Source organism: Bubalus kerabau, chromosome 14 (genome assembly GCF_029407905.1).
Source record: "Bubalus kerabau isolate K-KA32 ecotype Philippines breed swamp buffalo chromosome 14, PCC_UOA_SB_1v2, whole genome shotgun sequence".
In the NCBI taxonomy this organism is placed as follows: domain Eukaryota; kingdom Metazoa; phylum Chordata; class Mammalia; order Artiodactyla; family Bovidae; genus Bubalus; species Bubalus kerabau.
Window position 1 is genome coordinate 32168824 of NC_073637.1, and position 19480 is coordinate 32188303.

General features: G+C 41.9%; 2 protein-coding genes across 5 annotated transcripts in view; one reads left to right on the plus strand and one right to left on the minus strand.

The window, feature by feature from the left end:
* MTFR1 (mitochondrial fission regulator 1) overlaps nucleotides 1-14005 on the plus strand; it is a 62449-nt gene extending 48444 nt beyond the window's left edge. The window contains exons 5-8 of one of the 2 annotated variants that reach the window (XR_008702162.1): nucleotides 7973-8208; nucleotides 10450-10717; nucleotides 11341-11504; nucleotides 12466-14005. Coding sequence is in view for 1 of the 2 variants with exons in the window: in XM_055546118.1 (XP_055402093.1) it covers nucleotides 7973-8208; nucleotides 10450-10717; nucleotides 11336-11504; nucleotides 12466-12534 (742 nt within the window). In the remaining variant the exon portion in view is untranslated. Of the gene's footprint in view, nucleotides 1-7972; nucleotides 8209-10449; nucleotides 10718-11335; nucleotides 11505-12465 lie in introns of both variants that reach the window. The other variant, XM_055546118.1, reaches the window with a different exon arrangement.
* Nucleotides 14006-14141: 136 nt separating this feature from the next.
* The window catches only part of PDE7A (phosphodiesterase 7A), a 111117-nt gene continuing 105778 nt past the window's right edge, over nucleotides 14142-19480 (minus strand). Inside the window, exons 13-17 of one of the 3 annotated variants that reach the window (XR_008702161.1) lie at nucleotides 19050-19300; nucleotides 15660-15935; nucleotides 15269-15439; nucleotides 14673-14847; nucleotides 14142-14406 (exon numbers count right to left, since the gene is read on the minus strand). Coding sequence is in view for 1 of the 3 variants with exons in the window: in XM_055546117.1 (XP_055402092.1) it covers nucleotides 19209-19300 (92 nt within the window). In the remaining 2 variants the exon portion in view is untranslated. Of the gene's footprint in view, nucleotides 14848-15268; nucleotides 15440-15659; nucleotides 15936-17402; nucleotides 19301-19480 lie in introns of those variants that run through there. The other 2 variants (XR_008702160.1, XM_055546117.1) reach the window with 2 other exon arrangements.

Here is a 19480-nt window from a genome sequence, read left to right on the forward strand (position 1 = left end):
TCTTGATATCTTGTGCTTCTGTTAGGTCCATACCATTTCTGTCCTTTATTGTGACCATCTTTGCATGAAAAGTTCCCTTGCTATCTCTAATTTTCTTGAAGAGATCACTAGTCTTTCCCATTCTATTGTTTTCCTCTATTTCTTTGCTTTGTTAAGAAGAAGGCTTTCTTATCTCCCCTTGCTATTCTCTGGAATTCTGCATTCAGTTGGGTGTATCTTTCCCTTTCTCCTTTGGTTTTTGCTTCTTTTCTCAGCTATTTTTAAGGCCTCCTCAGACAACCACTTTGCCTTTGTGCATTTCTTTTTCTTGGGGATGGTTTTGGTCACCACCTCCTGTACAGTGTTACAAACATCCGTCCATAGTTCTTCAGGCACTCAATGAGATCTAATCCCTTGAATCTGTTCATCACCTCCATTGTATAATCATAAGGGATTTGATTTAGGTCACACCTGAATAGCCTCGTAGTTTTACTTACTTACTTCAATATAAGCCTGAATTTTTCAATAAGGAGCTGATGATCTGAGTCACAGTCAGCTCCATGTCTTGTTTTTGCTAACTGGATAGTGGTTCTCCATCTTCCACTGCAAAAAATATGATCAGATTTTGGTGTTGACTATCCAGTGATGTCTGTCTGTAGAATCATCTCTTGTGTTGTTGGAAAAGGGTGTTTGCTATGACCAGTGCATATCTCTTGGCAAAACTGTTAACCTTTGCCCTGCTTAAATGTATACTTTAAGACCAAACTTGCCTGTTACTCCAGGTATTCCTTGACTTACTACTTTTGCATTCCAATCCCCTATGATGAAAAGGACATCTTTTTTTATGTTAGTTCTAGAAGGTCTTGTACCGGGGCTTCCCTGGTGGCTCAGATGGTAAAGAATCTGCCTGCAAAGTGGGAGACCCAGGTTTCCCTGGGTTGAGAAGATCCACTGAAGAAGGGAATGGCAACCGACTCCACTATACTTGCCTCAAGAATTCTATGGACGGGAGCCCGGTGGGCTACAGTCATTGGGTCACAAAGAGTTGAACGTGACTGAGTGACCAACACTTCCATTTTTCTAGAAGGTCTTGTAGATCTTCATAGATCTACATACTTCAACAACTTCAACATTAGTGGTTGGGACATAGACTTGGATTACTGTGATGTTGGATGGTTTGTCTTGGAAACGAACCGAGATCATTCTATTGTATTTTGAGATTGTGCCTAAGTACTGCATTTCAGACTCTCTTGTTGACTTTGGGGGTACTGTGTCCCTTCTAGGGGATTCTTGCCCCCACAGTAGTAGATACAATGGTCATCTGAATTAAATTCACTCATTCCTGTCCATTTTTGTTCACTGATTCCTAAAAGGTCGATGTTCACTCTTGCTATCTCCTGCTTGACCATGTCCAATTTACCTTGATTCATGGACCTAACATTCCAGGTTTCTATGCAGTATTATTCTTTATAGCATAGGACTTGACTTTTATACCACCAGACACATCCACACCTGAGTGTTGTTTCTGCTTTGGGCCTGCCACTTCCTTCTTTCTGGAGCTATTTCTCTGCTCTTTCCCAGTAGAATATTGGCCATCTACCTACCTGGAGGGTTCATCTTCTAGTGTCATCTTTTTGCCTTTTCATACTGTTCATGAACAATATGAAATTATTTGGTACTAGTCATTAACTATTAATTAATGTATATCAATAAAGTACTGTGGTCAAGGGTAATTTCTGCTAAATATCACTTACAGGAAGATCTAGCTTTTAAAATACAAGAGGATTTTGTTGAATAGAATCAAGAATAGGTGATAAAATCCCACTAGTCATCTGTCTAGTGAGAAGAAGTCATCTGTCTAGTAAGAACAGAAGCAAAAAGCAAAAGAGAAAAGGAAAGATACGCGCATCTGAATGCAGAGTTCCAAAGAATAGCAAGGAGAGATAAGAAGGCCTTCCTCAGCAATCAATGCAAAGAAATAGAGGAAAACAATAGAATGGGAAAGACTAGCGATATCTTCAAGAAAATTAGAGATAGCAAGGGAACTTTTCATGCAAAGATGGGCACAATAAAGGACAGAAATGGTATGGACCGAACAGAAGCAGAAGATATCAAGAAGAGGTGGCAAGAATACACAGAAGAACTGTACAAAAAAGATCTTCACAACCCAGATAATCACGATGGTGTGATCACTCACCTAGAGCCAGATATCCTGGAATGTGAAGTCAAGTGGGCCTTACAAAGCATCACTATGAACAAAGCTAGTGGAGGTGATGGAATTCCAGTTGAGCTATTTTAGATCCTAAAAGATGATGCTGTGCAAGTGCTGCACTCAGTATGTCAGCAAATTTGGAAAACTCAGCAGTGGCCACAGGACTGGAAAACGTCACTTTTCATTCCAATCCTAAAAAAGGCAATGCCAAAGAATGCTCAAACTACCGCACAATTGCATGCATCTCACACGCTAGTAAAGTAATGCTCACAATTCTCCAAGCCAGGCTTCAGCAATATGTGAACCATGAACTTCCAAATGTTCATGCTGGTTTTAGAAAAGGCAGAGGAACCAGAGATCAAATTGCCAACATCTGCTGGATCATGGAAAAAGCAAAAGAGTTCCAGAAAAACATCTATTTCTGCTTTATTGACTATGCCAGAGCTTTTGACTGTGTGGATCACCACAAACTATGGAAAATTCTGAATGAGATGGGAATACCAGACCACCTGACCTGCCTCTTGAGAAACCTGTACTCAGGTCAGGAAGCAAGTTAGAACTGGACATAGAACAACAGACTGGTTCCAAATAGGAAAAGGAGTATGTCAGGGCTGTATATTGTCACCCTGCTTATTTAACTTATATGCAGAGTACATCATGAGAAACGCTGGGCTGGAAGAAACACAAGCTGGAATCAAGATTGCCAGGAGAAACAGTAACCTCAGATATGCAGATGATACCATCTGTATGGCAGAAAGTGAAGAACTCAAAAGCCTCTTGATGAAAGTGAAAGAGGAGAGTGAAAAAGTTGGCTTAAAGCTCAACATTCAGAAAACCAAGATCATGGTATCTGGTCCCATCACTTCATGGCAAATAGATGGGGAAACAGTGGCTGACTTTATTTTTCTGGGCTCCAAAATCACTGCAGATGGTGATTGCAGCCATGAAATTAAAAGACGCTTATTCCTTGGAAGGAAAGTTATGACCAGCCTAGATAGCATATTGAAAAGCAGAGACATTACTTTGCCAACAAAGGTCCGTCTAGTCAAGGCTATGGTTTTTCCAGTAGTCATGTATCGATGTGAGAGCTGGACTATAAAGCAAGCTGAGTGCTGAAGAATTGATGCTTTTGAACTGTGGTGTTGGAGAAGACTCTTGAGAGTCCCCAGGACTGCAAGGAGATCCAACCAGTCCATCCTAAAGGAGATCAGTCCTGGGTGTTCATAGGAAGGACTGATGTTGAAGCTGAAACTCCAATACTTTGGCCACCTGATGCGAAGAGCTGACTCATTGGAAAAGACCCTGATGCTGGGAAATATTGAGGGCAGGAGGAGAAGGGGACGACAGAGGATGAGATGGTTGGGTGGCATCACCAACTCAATGGACATGGGTTTGGGTGAACTCTGGGAGTTGGTGATGAACAGGGAGGCCTGGCGAGCTGTGGGTCACGGTCTCGCAAAGAGTCAGACACAACTGAGCGACTGAACTAAACAGTCATCTGTCTGTAGCCCCACAGTAGTCATGCCTGTCCTCCACTGTAAGTCCTTTCATGGATTACTTCCTTTGAAATAATTTCCCTGGTCCAGTTGCCTTTTTTTTTAGATAGGTCCAGTTGTCTTCCAACTATATGCTCACTTGGAAAATAATGTTTTCTTTCTACCCAACTGTGTGTTTTCAGTGAACTAAAATGTCAGCTTCCCCACCCTACCCGCTGTATCCTGTTGACAGAAGAGTATGTTTTTGTACTTTTCTATACTGTTCTCTCAAAATAGTGAGGGAGGCTCAGTAAAGTCACCTGGGGAATACCACTGGGTTAATTTGAAAAAATCTCAGATTCTGAGCTTTCACTGCTAGATAAGGGGAAAGGATCCTAGAGGTACATTATATTTAATTGAGAATTTTCTTTGATTAGTAGAGCTTAAAAAGCCCTTAGTTTCTTAGTTTGAATTACTTTTTCCTTGGTATTTCTTAATAGCCTTCTCTTCTGAAGGATGGCAAAACAGATTGGTTCTGAGAATGAGTTATTTGTCGACTGTCTTATAAAACATATCTGTAGGAAAAAGGTGTGTGTGTTTATAATTTTAAAGTCAGGGACTTGTCAGAATTTTCATAAAACCTAAGGTTTTTCATAAACAAGAATATTACAGAGTAACTTTTTCTTTTTTATGTCTTTGGTTTTCAGGCTTCTCTGTATGTCGAATCTTCCTGTGTCTTCAAGAGGATATGATCATTTCAGGATTATTTACTTTTTTTAGCGTCTAAAAATCCACACTTAAACTTCCACATTTCCTAGAATTACTTTGTCCGAATCTATAGCTGTCGACAGTATTTCACAATATAAATGTAGAGAGTATACCAAAGTTATAAAAATAGTATAGACACATAAAACATAGATGATCTGACACTGTTACTTAAATATTCTTCCTAAAGGTCCTAAACTTTTTTTCTTTCAGCCTGCCACACTGGTTTTCAAGATTAATAAGTGCTTACCCTTAGTTCTAGTAGATGAGAAACAGAAGGATTAAATTCATCTGTAGAAATTTTACTGGGAGAGGTAGATGCTTAATTGTTTTTCTTAAACACTGTCCTTTGCTGTTCAGTATTTAATTCTCTCTGACGGTATCTTGCCCAGAAGATATCATAAAGGAAACTGTTTTGCCTTGTAGTTGCTCTCTTAATCCAAATTGTCATGTTACCTGGTTCCAGTTCTGGGTATTGAAATGTTCATGGGATTTGACGATTGGCTTACTTGAATGCTAACATTTTCAAACAAACTGAAAAGCATGTAATACTTTTGGGTCCTGTGATCTAGGAGGGTATATTCACTACTAAAGTGACTACTAGTTCCTGAAAAAAGCTATTACAACATTTTTTTGCTTAGTGTAGTACTCAAGATTCTGGCATTCAAAATTTATCTCTATTTGCTATTATGATACAGACTTGATGAAATCTCTGCACTCATACATAATGTGAAAACAAACCATCATCCTCACTTCCACTCCCAATAAAATGTTCATTCATTTAGGTAAATTTTAATAAACAAAGCAGAATATAACTTTCATGGGAGATGGTCAAGGGTAGACCTGAGTCTTCCCCTGCAGGCACGCTCTCTCTCCTGTTCCACTTTCATCCACTTGCACCCCTTCGGGTATGCCGCCCCGATGCCTGTGCCAGGGCTGTCTGTCCTCTGTTCTGAGAACACTCTGCTTCTGATTTCCTGCTTTAAACTCACAGTCTCTATTCCTAGTCTTCCCTATTTCTCCACTGTTGTTTTGAACAAGAATGATACTTTAATAGTATATTTGAGATTTCTATGTTTTACTCACATCTGTTCTCAAGACTAAAATTATATCTTTGCCAATATCCTACCTATCAATGGTTTCCTTAGTTATTTCAAGAAGTAGTATTTTTAAAATAGTATTTTAAATTTTAAAACACTGTTTTAAAATGTTTTATTAAAAACATTAACGAGTTGTCAAGAATATAGTTGAAGTGTATTAGAGTATTTGACATTGTACTGATTAAATGAAATTACTCTAAGTATCCTCCCCCTAAAAAACTTCACTCAGTAGACAGAATAATTTGTATCTTCTTGTAATTTACTGTATAGAGATGGTTAACAAAATCTGGCCTTCTTTATGAAAGGTAGGTAGAAATCAGAATTTTCCTGTCAACAAAAAGCCACAATGATTTTTTTAAAATTTAATGTCAAAATTATTTTCTTTATTGCAGGTTGATTAGAATGCTTGCATCTAATCTCTATAATCTTTCAAAGAACCTATTAATGTATTTTATCAGAGCATTGGTATTGTTTCTTTTAAATTTTTTATGTTTGTTTATGGCACCCCACTCCAGTACTCTTGCCTGGAAAATCCCATGGACAGAGGAGCCTGGTGGGCTGCGGTCCATGGGGGTCACTAGGAGTTGGACATGACTGAGCGACTTCACTTTCACTTTTCACTTTCATGCATTGGAGAAGGAAATGGCAACCCACTCCAGTGTTCTTGCCTGGAGAGTCCCGGGGACGGCGGAGCCTGGTGGGCTGCCGTCTCTGGGGTCGCACAGAGTCGGACACAACTGAAGTGACTTAGCAATCATCATTACTTTTTTAAACATTTTATCACCTGTTTCTTTCCAGTGTAGGGCTTAGAAAGGAAATGGTAATTAAAGCTTTTTGCAAGCCAAATATATTTCCCTACCCCCAAAATATGCCAAATGAAAGTGTACAAGGTTAGTATTATTAAAGTTGATTACTAGGTAAGCTAAAGTAGGGCTAGGTAGTAACTAGAACATTTATTCTCCAAATATTTTTAATAATATTGTAAAAAATACTATAAAAAACAATTTGCAACCATCCTGTATATGTGATAGTTTAACAGGGTATAATCAAGATTAGGTATGAAGAAAACCACCTGAATTTAGTGCAAAATACCAAATGCTAAAGGTCCAAGAATTTACTCATTCAAACACAAGGAAGAATGAATTGTTTCATTTCTCAAGCAAAAAACAGCAATATTCAGTTAAAGGAACTATTTTAAAATAGGATATAATGTTGGTGAATGTTACAAGAGGATTTTGACTACATTTAACAGAGAAGTCCAAAATAATGGTGATGGAAGTTTATTTTCCTCTCAAGTCAGAAACCCCCGAGTGGACAGTCTGAAGCTGCCAGTGGCTCCACTGTGTGCCCAGGAACACCCGCCAGGCTCTTGGGCATCCTCAGCTGTGGCTTTCCCATCAGCATTAGCTTCTGGGCTTGGTGGCTCACGGCTCTCAGGAGAGGAGGAATAACCGGTGGGGCTAGAGATGAAAGGCCTTGTTTTCTTGGGGAACCAAGTCATTGCCCTCCAAGCAGCTTTCCCAGGTGGCTTACAATCTGGTTAGCCAAAACTCACAGTCACATGGCCACATGAGACTGTGAGGGAAATTGGGATGTACTTGGGTGTGGCGATTATTTCAGAGTGTACACATGATCAGATTATCATGCTGTACAGTATTTATATACATATAATATTTGTCAGTGATTCCTCAGTAAAGCAGGAGGAAGAAAAAAGAGAAAAGGGCTTAGAGGCCAGAAAAACCTAATTGTAGAAAAATAGGAGGAAATGGATAAATACACAAATTGACAGTTGAAAAGAAATCTGAATGTTGTTCTCAACCCCAGAAGACTTCCATATGGAGCTTCAGTGCAGTGCATATTGGAATACCTTTAAGTGAAAATGAGACCATCTATGTAATTACTGCATGAGTTCAATTATTCCCCCCCCACCGCCACCCCTTTTTAGTGTCTAATGCTGTAGTTTGGCTCATATTGTTACAATATGTCTTATAGTTTGGTATATTTTATCACACATGGAAAACACTGACATGGAAATGTGGAAAAAAAGACCTTAAGGAAGGGTTAATGGACTACTGCTTTGGTTGTCATTTATAACCAATTAGTTTACCATCTTTAAGAGCATTAAAAGTTGCATCATCTTAGTTCAGGCCACCAAAACAAAACATGAGTTAGCAAAGATGCCTCCTGATAGTATGGGCTTGAATGTAAAATGTAGAGATAAAAATTAAGAATGACAGCAACAAGAAAGCTGGCCTGGTGTGTATCTACTTCAGGTTGACAAGTGCTTTGTTGTCTTGAAACTTACAGCAGGGGTTTTATGTAAGGTCAGCCTGAAAAGTGGCTCTCAGATGTTCTCTTCTGGTGTGTTCTGATTAACTTTGAAGTGACAATTTTTCATAGCCCCTCTCAAAGCCTGTGACAGCCAACTTCTGTCCTTGCAGGTTAGAGGTCCGGTCAAGGCCAGCCCTTCAGGATGATCTTCCTTTCTTTGAGAAGCCCCACAGCAGGCAGCCATCCTTACCCACCCTGTCTCCAGAAGAGCCTCCGCTGCAGACCTCGACGCTGGCCAATGAGGAAGCGCTGCAGAAGATCTGTGCCCTTGAAAGTGAGCTTGCTGCCCTCAGAGCTCAGATTGCCAAGATCGTGACCCTCCAGGAACAGCAGAACCTCAGTGCAGGTCTGTGAGTCCTCCAGTCAGCCAGCAAATGCGGGCAGGGGGCAGGGGGAATACCACTCACTTGGGAAAAAAATTATATATATATAATATATATTATCTGTGGGCTCTGTCTCTTTAGTCGTGTCCAACTCTCTGCAACCCCATGGACTGTAGCCCTCTAGGTTCCTTTCTGTCCATGGGATTCTCCAGGCAGGAATACTGGAGTGGGTTACCATGTCCTCTTCCAGGGGATCTTCTCAACCCAGGATCGAACCTGTTTCTCCTGCACTGCAGGCGGATTCTTTACCTACTGAGCCACCTGCGAAGCCCCAGTATGCATACATATATATAACTCAATCAGTATGCTACACACTGAAACACATTATAAATAAATGATATTACAATTAAAAATTTAAAAAGAAGTTAATAACAGCTGTTGGGCTTGCTAGAAAACTAGGGGCCTGTCCCCTGCATGGTCCGGTACAGGACCCAGGCAAGTTTAAGTGGTTTTCGTTTGTTTTGAACAATCTTAATACTGTCAGAGGATGATGAGTGTATTTTTGGAAACACAAAATATACATCCACTGATAAAGGTGAACACTGCTCATGTGTCTGCTGTGGGAACTTCACTGTTTGTGATAATGGCACCATTCACATCAGACTGGAGGAGGTAACTGCAAAGCAGCCCTGACAGGGTTGAGTGTTTAGTTACCTATGTGTCCTGAGGCAAGCATAAAGCTCTATAACTGGGATAGAAGTTACTTATGCTGTGGAGTTACTGTGGGAGTAAATGCAGAAACTATATGTAGTATCTTTAGTGCAAAGTAGCTGTTTAATATTCATTTCTCTCCCTCTTGCCCAGAGTGGAAACTGAATTCAGGGCCTCTGACTCTGGTCTAATAGTGTTGCTTTTATTTTTGTTGCGTTGTCACTTTGGAGGAAAAAACCATAGCCTTGAAATCCTAGTTTATTAATCTGCTGGCAAGCAGTGGTGGTTTTCCTAGTGTTCCTGAGTCTTGACGAGATTCAGTATAAGCCAGCTCTGAAGGGTAAAGGATAGTTATTCCACCTCTGAGTCACTTAGCTTGTGGTCCTATAGTTTAATGTAACCTACACGGAAACCTCCTCAAACCTGGGTCAGGCCATGATGGGCAGGGTGAATGTACTCCAGGCACCTGGTGTTACTTCAGTGAAATCTACAGGTGACTTTTGAAAACCCAAAGTCCTGCCCTTTTCTGTTTAACCTATAAGTTACTGATACATTTCTTTTTGGCTTTACCTCCCTCTTCTGGCAGACTAGGCAAGTCTGTTAGATGTTCTATTTACAACCCAACTCCCTTGAATAAACTAATTAATATAGTTCGCGCCCAAACAACTCTCTAATCTCCAGTTATTGCAGAAAGATGGATTTTTAGGTCCTTATTTTAGAACCGCTGTAACTCTTAGTTACTTATTCTTTTGGGGAATTAACTATAATTTTTTTTCTCTCTCAATTTTTTCAGTAAATCTAAAACTTCTTTTAACTCATTCTGGTCAATTTACATTCTCTAGTTCATGCTTCGGAGAAGGCAATGGCACCCCACTCCAGTACTCTTGCCTGGAAAATCCCATGGACGGAGGAGCCTGTTAGGCTGCAGTCCATGGGGTCGCTTAGAGTCGGACACGACTGAGCGACTTCACTTTCTCTTTTCACTTTCATGCATTGGAGAAGGAAATGACACCCCACTCCAGTACTCTTGCCTGGAGAATCCCAGGGACGGGGGAGCCTGGTGGGCTGCCGTCTCTGGGGTCGCACAGAGTCGGACATGACTGAAGTGACTTAGCATAGCATAGCATAGTTCATGCTTACCTTCTATGTAAATATACTTAAAATGAACCACAGAGGTATCCAACAGCTGTTTACTCTAGTACTAAACTGTCAGACTACCTACTGGAGGCAGTTCTGTGTGCAGTCCAGATGCTGTTTCAGCTAGAAGTAGCTGCACAGTGTGAAGCAGTCAGACCTGAACATTTGATATCACAAAAGCACCCTGTTAAGTTAAATGGAACATTTCCATCTGGAGACGGATTAAATGATACCGTGACTGAAATTCAGGGATTTAGATTCCAAGCAAGTAACTGAAACTTCCTTTTTACTTGTGACTGAGATTCTTTTTAAGGTTACTGCTTTCAGGTATCAAGTCCTTAACATAACTCTACTTTTAAAGTATTTTATTTGCCTCTTACCCCCACGATTAAACTGATTGCCCCTCATTTCTGTAGGTGACTTAGAATCCACCAGGCCTGCCGCCGCAGCAGCACCCTCGGTCCCGCCAGCGCCCCCGTTGCCGCCCCCTCCGCCGCCGCCTCCCCTCCCCTCACCGGGGCTCCAGCAGAGCACTTCTGCTATTGATCTGATAAAAGAGCGAAGACGGAGAAACGCCTCTGCTGGGAAGACCTTGGTCAAGAACAGTCCAAAGAAAACAGACCTGCCCAACATGCTGGAGATCCTAAAAGACATGAACAGCGTGAAACTGCGATCAGTAAAAAGGTGAGGAGACATCTGCCTTCTCGCCCACTTCCCTTGGTTTCCTATGCCTTTTATAAGCAACTGCTAAGCTGCTTTGGAGGAGGAAGTGGCAACCCACTCCAGTATTCTTGCCTGGAGAATCCCATGGACAGAGGAGCCTGGCGGGCTACAGACCATAGGGTCACATAGAGTCAGTCGGACACGACTGAGCACACACATACACCAAGCTTCTTGAGAACTTTGTTTTATAGCATGACTACTGGAATAGCTCTTAAGTTTTTAATTTAAAAAAGATAAGCCCCCAGGAGCTCTTGTATGCAGTTAACAGAGAGCAGGACAAACACCCGCAGGCCACTCTCATTTCTCCCCCATTGCCTCTGAAGCCTTGTTACTGTGCAGTCATTCTCCCCTCAGGCTGTGCTATGTGCCTGCTAGGGTAGGGACCAGGCTTGTGGAGGAGGGGAACCCTGACTGCTCTGAAGGAGCCTGCAGTCTCTGCTCCTTAGAGGAGCTATTCCCTGGGTACCTTTGTGCTGTCTTGTGAGGCCGTAAATCCAGGGCTCCCACCTCACTGCGTCAGTGCCTCTATTGGGTGTCCCTGCTGCTAGCACCCCCTTGATTTCTCGTCACTTCTCTAAGGTCAGAACAAGACACAAAGCCCAAGCCGGCAGATGCTGCTGACCCTGCTGCCCTCATAGCAGAGGCGCTGAGAAAGAAGTTTGCTTATCGGTATCGAAGCGATAGTCAAGGTGAAGCTGAGAAAGGAATCCAAAAGTCTGAATCAGAGGCCACCTCCGAGAGAGTGTTGGTGAGTACTGGGCAGACCTCTCTCCTTAGTGCAGCCTGTGGTCCAGTCCACTGCTGCACAAGACACTCAGCTGGTTATCTGCAAGATGCAAAAGGATGCGCTGTACGAGTTAGTCCTTAATGCCAGCTAGACTGCTTCCCTCTTGATGCTCTTCTGTAAGTAAAAGCTAACCCTGGGTATCTCCTATGTTAAATTTCCCATGCTGTTTGTTTATATTTAAGCACAATGAAGTGAAATTCATGACAATAAAATTTACATCTAAGGATAGTGTAAATGTTGTGATGTAGAAAGGAAAGGTCATTCTCTTAGGGCACCTTTGAAATTCTTATAAAGGGGAAAGAAATCTGACCAGGGCCTTGCAGGCTGTGGGCCCTGCATTGGTGGAGACTGAGCAGACTTAATGAAAGCTCTTCAATATTAATTTAGACCTTCCCTTTCCTCAGGTAGCTCAGATGGTAAAGCGTCTGACTGCAATGCGGGAGACCCGGGTTCAGTCCCTGGGTTGGGAAGATCCTCTGGAGAAGGAAATGGCAGCCCACTCCAGTATTCTTGCCTGGAGAATTCCATGGACTGAGGAGCCTGGTAGGCTGTACAGTCCACGGGGTCGCAAAGAGTCGGACACGACTGAGCGACTTCACTTTAACTTGCCTCAGGTTACTGTCACTGGGGAGATGAGTTTATCTATGCCAGAGAGGTAGATATCCTAGAAATTCTAGCATCTTTGAAACCCTAGACATTGAAGAGGAAACTCTGTATCTTCCTTCTTTTATTAAAAGAAGTAAAATTGGACTAAGCTAGGGTCTTGCGATGCTGACTACAGTTTGATAGGGAGTAATTTTGCTATCTTTCTCACTGTTGATATGAATTGACAGGTTGTTATAAACATACCTTGTGGTCCATGGTCGGGAGGGGGCTATCATTGCTGTTACATGAACCTGTATCTTTTTTGTTTCTTTTCTAGTTTGGTCCACACATGTTGAAGTCTACTGGAAAAATGAAGGCTTTAATTGAAAATGCTTCAACTTCCTAATAGACAAAGAGCTGAGAAAGACTATCTGAAGTTCAGCTGTTCGTTTATTAGGGCTGTTCAGCTAGTAGATATCAACACTGTTTGGTAAATACCTGAATTTAGAACTTAGTGGTCTCCTTTTAGGTCTCATTAGAGGATGATGCTATAACAAAAGCACTCTAGGTTTGTTTGCTTTTAAGAGAAGGTCAGTTCTGAAGTTTCCATAGCGTATGTACATTCCAGCATGTTTTTAATGTGTAGCCAAGATGTTTAGGTTTCCAGTCTGGAAAACAAGTACATAGATTTCAGAACAAAGGAAGGATATTTTATAGATGTGAGTTTTTAATTAACACTAATTTATCTGTACACATATTTTATGTGCATGTATTTGGATATACGATTTAGCGCTGGCAGTGACAAGGCTGCTGGTAATCATTCCTACCCAGCGATGGAGCAGATGGTATATCCAAATTGTTAGAGTAAAATGTTTGAGTTTGGAATTTCTTCTTGCCTTGAACAGAACTTTTAGATTCTCTCTCACGTTTTCTTGGAGATGGGGTTTGAGTAGGAACCAGATGATGTTCACTGCTGAAATTCTGTAATACTTTCCTTTAAGGGGAAGTCAAGGATCATGAAAACTGTTTCCACCTCAGTGCCGCCCAGTTCTGAGGAAGAAAATGTAGTTTTCAATAGTGAGCAATCAAACTATTGAATTAAATCTCTTTTAAAGTAAAAGTAGAATGTACCATCTTTTTTTCTTTCAGTTTAATAAAATGGCATATCATAAAGATGACTTGTTGCTAAGTTAACACTTCTGGAAATGTCAGCATAATGGAGTTAAAAATTTTTTTTTAATACTGGTCTATTAAACATTGAATAGGCCACAGAATTTCCTGTAAGTTGCTTATCATGGGTCAGTCAGACTGCTGTTCTGCTGCGTTCCACCATGTAGCAGCATAACCTGTAGGTGCTGTCAGGAAGTGGAGAGCCTCCTTTCTCATTTGGGACTTCAAAGGAAGTCATCATTTCTAAATGCTTCATGTATCTTCATGATTTTCTATATTTCTGTTAAACTCAGCTATAGTTATCCAGAATCTCCTACCATGAGTAAATAGTTGGACTTATTATTTAAATCTAGTGGGGGAAAAAGTTCCATCTCCCAGGGCGATTAGGAGATATGAAGAAGATACATTCACTTTTAAGTTATTGAAATGATGTGCAATGTTCTAAACGATAGCAGCTAATACTAGTTGAGGTAATTTTCATGGCTTGGCTGTTTAGCTTACTAAATTTGAACTGTGGCTTAATTTTACACATGTTGTTGACATACATTGTTTCTAATTGTTTTCTATCGTTTAAAAATTCACCTGATATACTTATTTTGACCTCCTAAGAAATATTTATATTTGTATCAATAATTGAATTTTTAGCCAGTGCTCCAAAATAAGGAAGTTACTGTTTTGAAATAAAGCAACTTTTCTTTTCCTTGGACCATCATGCCTATATAAATGCTTTTGCTTTTTCTTCCACAGTAGGTAAACTTCTTCTGTGTTGTACATGCAACTTTAGAATAATTTGCTTTCTGCATTTTCCAAGTGGAAATATACTGCTTAAAATGTGTCACCTTTTTCATTCATCTTCAGCATTAAAAGAGAAAGAGGTGTGTGAGTTTCTTCAGGGTTCTAGAGCCTAGAACCTACCTCTGGGCCTCTCTTTCCACCTCCCCTAGGCCATACTGCTATCTCTGCCTCAACAGCAAAAGAACTGACAACTCACCCAAGCGTGGGTAGGAACCTGGAACAGCTGGGAAAGAATCAAGGCTCAAACCTTTAGTTTCTGATTCCACACTTTGTGACCTCTGGTCAAATGCAAGCTTCTCTCCGTACTTAAAATCTATACAGGTACTGTGTTAATACTGAAAGAAGTCCAAGTATATGTGGACCCACGCAGTTCAAACCCGTGTTCAGGAGTCAACTGTATATATAATGTGAGTCAAAGAGCCCTGGACTTGGGAGTTAAAACACGATATGTGTATGTGATCCTGGCCCAGGCACATCTGTTTTTAAAATGGGAATAATGCTCAGTTCAGGAAATTATGAGGATTAAAGCAGCATTCTGAACACATTCTATGAATAGCAGAGTACTAAGTAAGTTCTTACATTATTTTACACAAGGTTCCCAGCAGACAGTTTTCTCCTAGGAGACAAGGTCCCTGTGTGCGGGCCAGGGTGGAGGGGTAGGTCTCAGTCTTCAGTCCTGGGTGTCTGCCCAGTCGCAGGCCCTTCTGCAGAAGCATCCTATCCTCTTGCTGTGTGAATTCCTGTGAGTCTGCATCTTGGTGGGGAAGGAAGAAAACACGAGGTAACAACTACTGGAAACTCATAGCTGGAAAAACCATCGTCTAGTAACTTCTCTGAAAACATAAGTTCTTTCTGTGGACTAGATCTGGCAGATGAAAGCTTAAACTTTCAGGCGTGAACCCAGCAGCAACAGCTCTGGGATCGCCAGGCAGGAGGAGGCACTTAGTTTTAGCCAGTATTATTGTTACTGCCTGTTACCATCAGTCTTCCCCATGATCTTCAGCCTCTCCTGAGTCCTGTCTCCTCTTCTCATCCTGGAGTCAGTATTCTGTGCCACTCCACTGAGCCTGTTTCTTAACATTCATTTTAGTTTTTCCTTATCAATCTTATAAGCAGGCTAGTTCTTCAATGATACCAGAGCAATCACTTGAGGATAAGAAATAAAAACAGCATACCTAAGGAAGGATCCAGAAATCTTAGATATTTCCCTCTGAGACTGCTGTCCTTAGTCTGCTTTGTAAGGACTGAACACCTTACTGTTCCTCTGGCTGGAGCTTCTCAAGACTTCTTTTCCCTGGGAGGTTCTCCAGCCTCTTTGACAGGTCAGAGAGCTCCTTCCCGCAAAGCTGAGAGAGTAACATGGGTGGAATTTAGACATGATCAAGAAGGTAATTAAGATGATCCATATAGTGCCTCCCATTCCATCCCAAACAGCTGTGGCTGCTACAGGGCAGTGCCGCGCTTCCCAACTGTTCTCTTCCATGCTGGCAAAAGCCTTAATCTGGGGGAGAAAGACACGCTTCACAACAGCGATTTTACTAGAGGTATGAACAGCTTTCCACTCACGTGGCTTAAGAGCCATCCCTCTTCATTGGCCAGCCACGCCTGCTATCGAAGACGAGAGACGGTGAGACGCAGGTGCAGCGGCAAGTTGCTGTGTAACCCGGTGTTCAGTGAGGGTGGACAGCACGTGAGGCCGTCGCCATCTCTAACCTCGACCTTGACCTAGAGCAGACGGCCCTCTGCAAGGGGAGCACCTGCTAAGGCAGAGGCTGGTCGGGGGCCCAGGATCAGCCTTCCTGAGTTGGTCCAGGTTGTCCCTCAGGAATTTGAACAAGAAACCTGGAGAGAGAGGGGTGCATTCAGTACTCAGAGCTCAAGTAAGCAGGTCACAAGGAACAGCTGTACCCATGAGCAGTTATACAAAATACGATGAGGAAATGAATAAGGACAATGACTCGGCCTGAACTATGTGTCAGTACATTTTTTGAGACACATGTTACAGGTTAGAAAGCCACTCAACAGATGAGGTGACAGAAGACTAAACCTAGTCTGTCTAGCCATAAAGACAATGCTTTAAAAATGTTTACTGCCTTTCCAAGCAGACACTCCAAGGTAGAGAAGAGGCTGCAAGAGAAGCAGGAGTGGCAAGAAGCAGGTGCAGCAAAAAGCTACACTTAAGTGATTAGTCTGTCTCATGAACACGAATCCTCAATATAAAGGTCCAGTTAACCCGCAGTGACCTGAGACCGTTCCCTACAGTGGAAAAAGTTAACCCCTGTACTGTGAGGATTCTTAGATGGAAATTTTAAAACTCTGCAAATGTTCAGCTAGTTATTTTATCATATTCCTTTATGATACTTTCTTCAAAAGATAAAAAGCACCTTGGGATATCATGCACCCTCCTGATTCTTTACAGTAGGGGTCCCCAACCTCCGGGGTCTAATACCTGATGATCTGAGGTGGAGCTGATGTAGTAATAATCAAGTGCACGGTAAATGTTACGCCCTTGAATCATCCTGAAACCCCACCACCACCACCCTCGGTCCGTGGAAAAACTGTCTTCCATGAAACAGGTCCCTGGTGCCAAAAAGGTTGGGGACCACTGCTTTATGGCTCAACAATAAAGAGACACTTCAAATTTATGCTCAAAAATCTCAATGCAAAGCTTAAATATAATAGAAGATGCACTTTCTTCATAAGACTATTGATGGGACTGGTAAAGCTTGCAATAGCCTAGTAAGTTTGCTGTGCTTCACTTTTTTTTTTTTTAAATTTTATTTTTAAACTTTACATAACTGTATTAGTTTTGCCAAATATCAAAATGAATCCGCCACAGGTATACATGTGTTCCCCATCCTGAACCCTCCTCCCTCCTCCCTCCCCATTCCATCCCTCTGGGTCGTCCCAGTGCACCAGCCCCAAGCATCCAGTATTGTGCTTCGAACCTGGACTGGCAACTCGTTTCATACATGATATTTTACATGTTTCTTCACTTTTAAATTAGAACTAAAAAATAATCTAATATTAAAAATGGGTGTTCTCTTTCCCGTACAACCTACCAGACTTTAAAATAGGTTCAGGACAATTTAACACCGCTATGAAAGTTAAAAAAAAAAAAAAAAAAAAGATACTGTGATAAAAGCTAGAATTCTACTAAAAGTATCATACCGAACATCTAAGACATATTTTAGAATCAAATTTGAAAACTAATTTTACAAGTCATGGATGTTAATAACATTCAGTAATTACTAGAAATGGTATCATTTTCATTATTACCCAATGAAACCATTCATTTTGTACAAGACAGAAACCTGCCATGTCATACAACAGATGCTTTCCACACACAGCCACCCAAACATTCTGAGATCAGGGGCCATGCTCTGTCACTTGGAACGCTTTACCACATCCAGTGCAGCACCCAGCAGGAGCTCGGGTGCTGTAGGCACAGAATGCAGCATAGACTAGTATCAACAAAACTGTGCATAGTGAAAGACTGACAGCTAGAAAGGAAACACAATACCAGGTTATTCATAATGATTTGTTCAACAACATTCATTGATGGCACAGTTTATGCCAGTCTGTCCCTATGCTGAGCACATGACTGACTCATCAGAAAAGGCTGATGCTGGGGAAGACTGAGGGCAGGAGGAGAAGGGGACGATAGAGGATGAGGTGGTTGGATGGCATCACCAATGGACACGAGTTTGAGGAAGCTCCGGGAGTTGGTGAAGGACAGGGAAGCCGGGAGTGCTGCAGCCCACGGGGCTGCAGAGGCAGACACGACTGAGCCACTGCACTAATGATGAGCACGAGGGACAAGAAGGTGGAGGAGACAGCTGTTTGCGCCTGTGTCCACTCCCAGTAGTGGCCACCCCCCGCTGGAGACCAGGGACCACCGGGGGCCTTCCAGAAGACACAGGTTGCCTGCAAATCCTTAGCCAACAAGGAATGGCTCAGGCTAAGTCCTGCACGCATCTGGACAACTATGTATTTCAAATATATGCTGATAGCATGGTGATTAATATCACATTTATTTAAAAACAGTACTGAATGCGTATCAGCCATTGGTCACTGGCGCAAGAAGGAGATATTAACTGGGAAAAGATTTAAACAAAATATTTACACGTTAAAAAAACAGTACACATGAAAACACTGTGAACCTCTGATGTGAAAATTAAAGTTGAAACCTTTAAGAGTTAAGAATGCTTTTTGGAAAGAGAGGCCATTACAGGAATCTTCCAAGTTACTAGCACCTCTAACCTGTACCTAAAGTACAAATATATTACCAGGCAACATATGGCAAAAACCACTACAGTACTGTGATTAGCCTCCAATTAAATAAATTTAAAAACACATTTTTTACTTTTATATTAAGAAGATTATAAAGCACCGCATTGACAGAATACAAGTACTGACCAGGAACCAGCTTGTTTGGTTTTGTTAAGCTAAGGCTTACCAAAATGTTCTGAGGACCTTGAGCCTGTAGCAGAGGTGCTGCCCCCAGCACTCAAGGTTGCCCCAGGGCCCGGCAAGCTGCTACAGTGCTCGACAATTCTTTGAAGTCTCCCATTTTATCGTAAAAATTCATATGAACTTTGTGTTCTCTTCCATAATACTTATTTAAAAATGTGATCTTCTAAATTCCTATTTCCTCAAGTTTTCTGAATTATTGTACTGTTTCCTCAAATTTTTCTAGAAAAATCAATGTTCAAAGAATACACAGGTGCTATGAAGCAGGGCTGTCAAGGCTTGTCCCACATATATGTAACAACATGTATCTTTGCCGTGGGTTTACTTACCCATAGGCAGGGAACGGGAGCACACTCAGGTGTCTCCCCCTCGAGAATGGAAATAGGATATTCCTCTGAATATCAAACACAAGTCAGAGAAGCAGCAGCAAGCACAGCCTGGCAGGCGGAGCCCAGGCCGCCTGCGGCTGAGGGTCTGACATACCTACTAGACATGCCAGTCAAGCGGATGTGCAGACGCAGCTCCTGGGACTTAGTCTCTAGCCTCGTCCAGGGGTGTGCAGACGCAGCTCCTGGGTTCAGTCTCTAGCCTCATCCAGGGGAACCACGGTCCACCCAAGCACGAGCATCAGTCGGCGCCTCCTTATAGGATGCGTGAGGGACCTTGCTTCCCTGGCTCGGAATCCATGCGCAAGTAACCAGCTGATTGTAATTTAGCTTCCCAAGGAGATCTGCCTAACATGAAAGAATGATTGACAGTTACCTTTCTCATTGTAAATTAAACTACTAATGGGAAAAAAACAATCAGTTTCTGTGAGTTTGGTTGCAGTGAGTTTGCCGTGAGACAGTTCTGCTCTCCACATGCTGTCATACTAGGTCTGTGAGTCGCAAGTTTCCTCACCACACGGGGTGTGT